The sequence below is a fragment of the Crocodylus porosus genome, unplaced genomic scaffold (assembly GCF_001723895.1).
Source record: "Crocodylus porosus isolate Cpor-Errol unplaced genomic scaffold, CroPor_comp1, whole genome shotgun sequence".
NCBI lineage: Eukaryota > Metazoa > Chordata > Crocodylia > Crocodylidae > Crocodylus > Crocodylus porosus.
In genome coordinates this window covers 50,245,004-50,248,098 of record NW_017728949.1, presented here as the reverse complement: position 1 = coordinate 50,248,098, position 3,095 = coordinate 50,245,004, and the positions used below count along the sequence as shown (strand labels likewise).

Genomic DNA, 3,095 nt, shown 5'->3' with positions numbered 1-3,095 from the left:
GGGTCCCTAAAAAAATTAGAAAATTAATTATTATCTGCACGTTGCTGCCTGTCAAAGATGACAAGGTGCCAGCAGCAGCAGGACCCAAGAGAAGCTGGCGGCAGGACCCAGCAGCTGAGCAGCAAGGGCCCCTGGGCTATGCCCCGCCCCCAGCCTCCAGTCCCCCACCACCCTCATCTGCAGCTTCTGGCCTGATGTCTCTTTGGCTGTTTCCTGCCCTCCCCCTGTCCTAGTGGAGAGTCAAATAAGATCAGATGGAGGAAGGGGGAAAACTGCTGCAATCAGCCTATACAGCTGGGAACTACATGGTGCTGGCTGGGGCAGGCTGGAGCTAGAGTGGCTGTGGGCATGTGGGAAGTGGTGGCAGCAGGTGGAAGCAGCAGCGGGTGGGGCGAGTGGCAGGAAGTCGTGGGCAAGGGAAGCAGCAGTGGGTGGGGGGTGGCAGCAGGAAGTGGTGGTGGGTGGGGGAAGCGGTGACAGTGGCTGGGAAGAAGTGGCAGCAGTTGGGTGAGTGTGTGGGAGGTAAAGCAGGGAAATGGCGAGGGAGTGGCAGTGGTGGGTGGGAGCCTGGAACCTGTGCCGGTGCTGTGTGGGAGTAGCAGTGCAGAGCCCGGGTGCAGGGTCTGCCTGGCTGCATTGCATGAGGCTTGCACACAGTCTGCGAGAACCGCATGTGATGGAGCTGGCAGTCTGGCCCTATCTCTCTCCTCCCCCACACCCTCCCACAGGCCCCATCCCAACCACATACCCCACAGCCCTTCACATCTACCCACCATACCCCCCCACAGACATACTTCTACTGCCCAAACACAATATACAAGAGTAGGGCTCTATGATGTGATCACCTCTAGATACACTATGCAAGCGCACACAAATCAGGACAAAAATATTTTAAAACAAAATTAAGATAAGTTATAGTAGATGTTTTATTTTTTAGTGCATGATTTAGGGGGTTTTTGGTTTCAAAATACCGGCACCCTCCCTCCCAAAAGTAGTACTTCTGGGGTAAGGGGAGAGACTTCTGGTGGCAAAGGTCAGGGGTTAGAGATGGGACTTCCAGTCCCAAGATGGTGACGAGGGGGTGGGTAGCCCATCAAGAGGCAGGGCTACCCTTGTGGCCCTTGATAGCTCATCAAAACTCGTTAAGTGGCCCTCCAACTGAAATAATTGTCTGCCTCTGGTGTAAATGCATTATAGCCTTAACTGTAATGACCTGAATAGCCTTTTCTGTTAATTATTGCAGATTTGTAAGCACGTTATGGAAATGTGCATCTCCCTTCCATTCCAACTCTTGGGCCAGATGCACTGCTTTATATTTATCTGTGAAGTGATGAATCCAGTTGTTACTTAACAAATTACTCCTTTATAAGGTGCTGTCTTAAAAACTTCTTCCCCCACAGCAGCTGCTTCTGTTGCATGTTTGTGTAAGCTGGCATATTCATTAATTAACTTGGATGCAGAGTGATCTGCTTCTGTTGATCAACTTTGAGATTATAAAGGATATGCAAAATGGAAAGCATGGTCAAATCACTGTCTGCTTTGGTGGGGAGACAGTATAGAGAATGATTTATTCCTGACCTTGTTCCTGCCCAGGCCTGCTGTAGCCTAAATTCATCTACAGACATGTATATGAATGTGTGTGGGTTTGTTACTTTTTGTTTTTGCTTTTTGTTTGCTTTTGGGTTTTTTTTGGAAGGCAATGGGTCAATAGATTACAATACACTTAGTTTGCTAGGAAGTAGTACAATTGTATACTTCAGATTCCCAATAGAAGTAATTAATGTCTTGTGGATGCTTTCAGTGATAAACCCTGTACTTGGCAGGAGTAGCCAGATGTAGAATTTGATAGTTCTTGGGCTATGCATCATTGTTATGCCATGGACTTGAAGATGTCAAAGTGCTCTTTGGGGATTTGGTCAAATATGATATTACCATCGGTAACTACAGAGACTGACCATTCTGGTGAAGTAAGGGAAGCTGTATGCATACCAAGGTGAGATGGTAGAAGTGTGGGTATTCCTCCCTAGTGCCTTGTTCTTTGTGTTGATGGTAGAAGATGTGGATTTGTGAGCAAAGTATCGCCGGATTGACATGCCAGATCTGAGTTGTTGCAGTGCTTTTGTGCTATAGCTCATCAGGCTTTTGCTATTTTTTGGCACAACAGTAAATGGCAAAACATGTTCTTCATATTAAGGCAGTAAAATCTGGGGGCTTCAGCCAAACTCTGGCAGAAAATGGCAGAATCCTGCGCCGATTCCTGCTTTTTGTAAAGTGTCATGCTAGGTGTCTGGTGGTTGATTGAATTCTGCCACTGGAGCAGGAACAGCTGTACTGCTTCTTGTCTCCAGCTGTGCAATGGGAGGCAGCTGGCTGGAGCAGGGCCCACGGGCCAGATCTCAGTATTTGTCCCTGTTGCTCCAGGACTCATTGGCGTTTGGCTTCTCGTAGCATTGCAGAAGGAGCCGCCCGCGTTGGTCCTAGAATTTAGGAAACGGGGGTCAAACACTGGCTGGATCCGGGAGGATCCCGCTGCCAGATCTGGGTCCCTGCCCTGCGGTTATGCCAGGATCTGCTGGGGAGAGGGAGGAGCCGCCAGCCGGACGTAACATTTGGGAGGGCTGGGGCCAGAAACCAGCAGGATCTGGCAGGATCCAGCAGGTAGATCCAGCTTTTACCTTTTTCCTGCAATCTGGCCAGCAGCCTCTTGAGTGAGTAGGAGCCATGTGACTGTGGTGAGTTGGGGTGTGCGGTTGCCTCCTGCTTCAGAGCTACCTGCTCCGAATACTAAGCAGCGCGGGCGGCGGAGCGCGCGGGCTGGGACGCGCCGGGCGCTGCGGAGGAAGGCTGCGCTCGCGGCATGGAGATCAAAGACCAAGGGGCGCAGATGGAGCCGCTGCTGCCCACGGTAAGATGCTGCGGCACTGCCCGGCGAGGGGAGATGCTCGGGGTGGCCGAGGGGCTCCCCCCAATATGGATGGATGTCTCCCGGCGGGGAAATGACGGCGGATGCGGGAGGAACCGCGGCCGGAGCAGCCGCAGCCGCAGCCTCTGCTCCCGCTCCCGCTCCCGCTCCGGGGAGGGGGCGCCGGGCCTGG

The 3,095-nt window shown here is 52.0% G+C and overlaps 1 protein-coding gene across 1 annotated transcript in view; it reads left to right on the top strand.

The window, feature by feature from the left end:
• The first annotated feature begins 2,645 nt into the window (after positions 1–2,645).
• SLC4A10 (solute carrier family 4 member 10) overlaps positions 2,646–3,095 on the top strand; it is a 337,292-nt gene continuing 336,842 nt past the window's right edge. Inside the window, exon 1 of the mRNA XM_019554513.1 lies at positions 2,646–2,905. Coding sequence (XP_019410058.1) covers positions 2,858–2,905 — 48 coding nt within the window. The 5' untranslated portion in view covers positions 2,646–2,857. The remainder of the gene's footprint in view (positions 2,906–3,095) is intronic.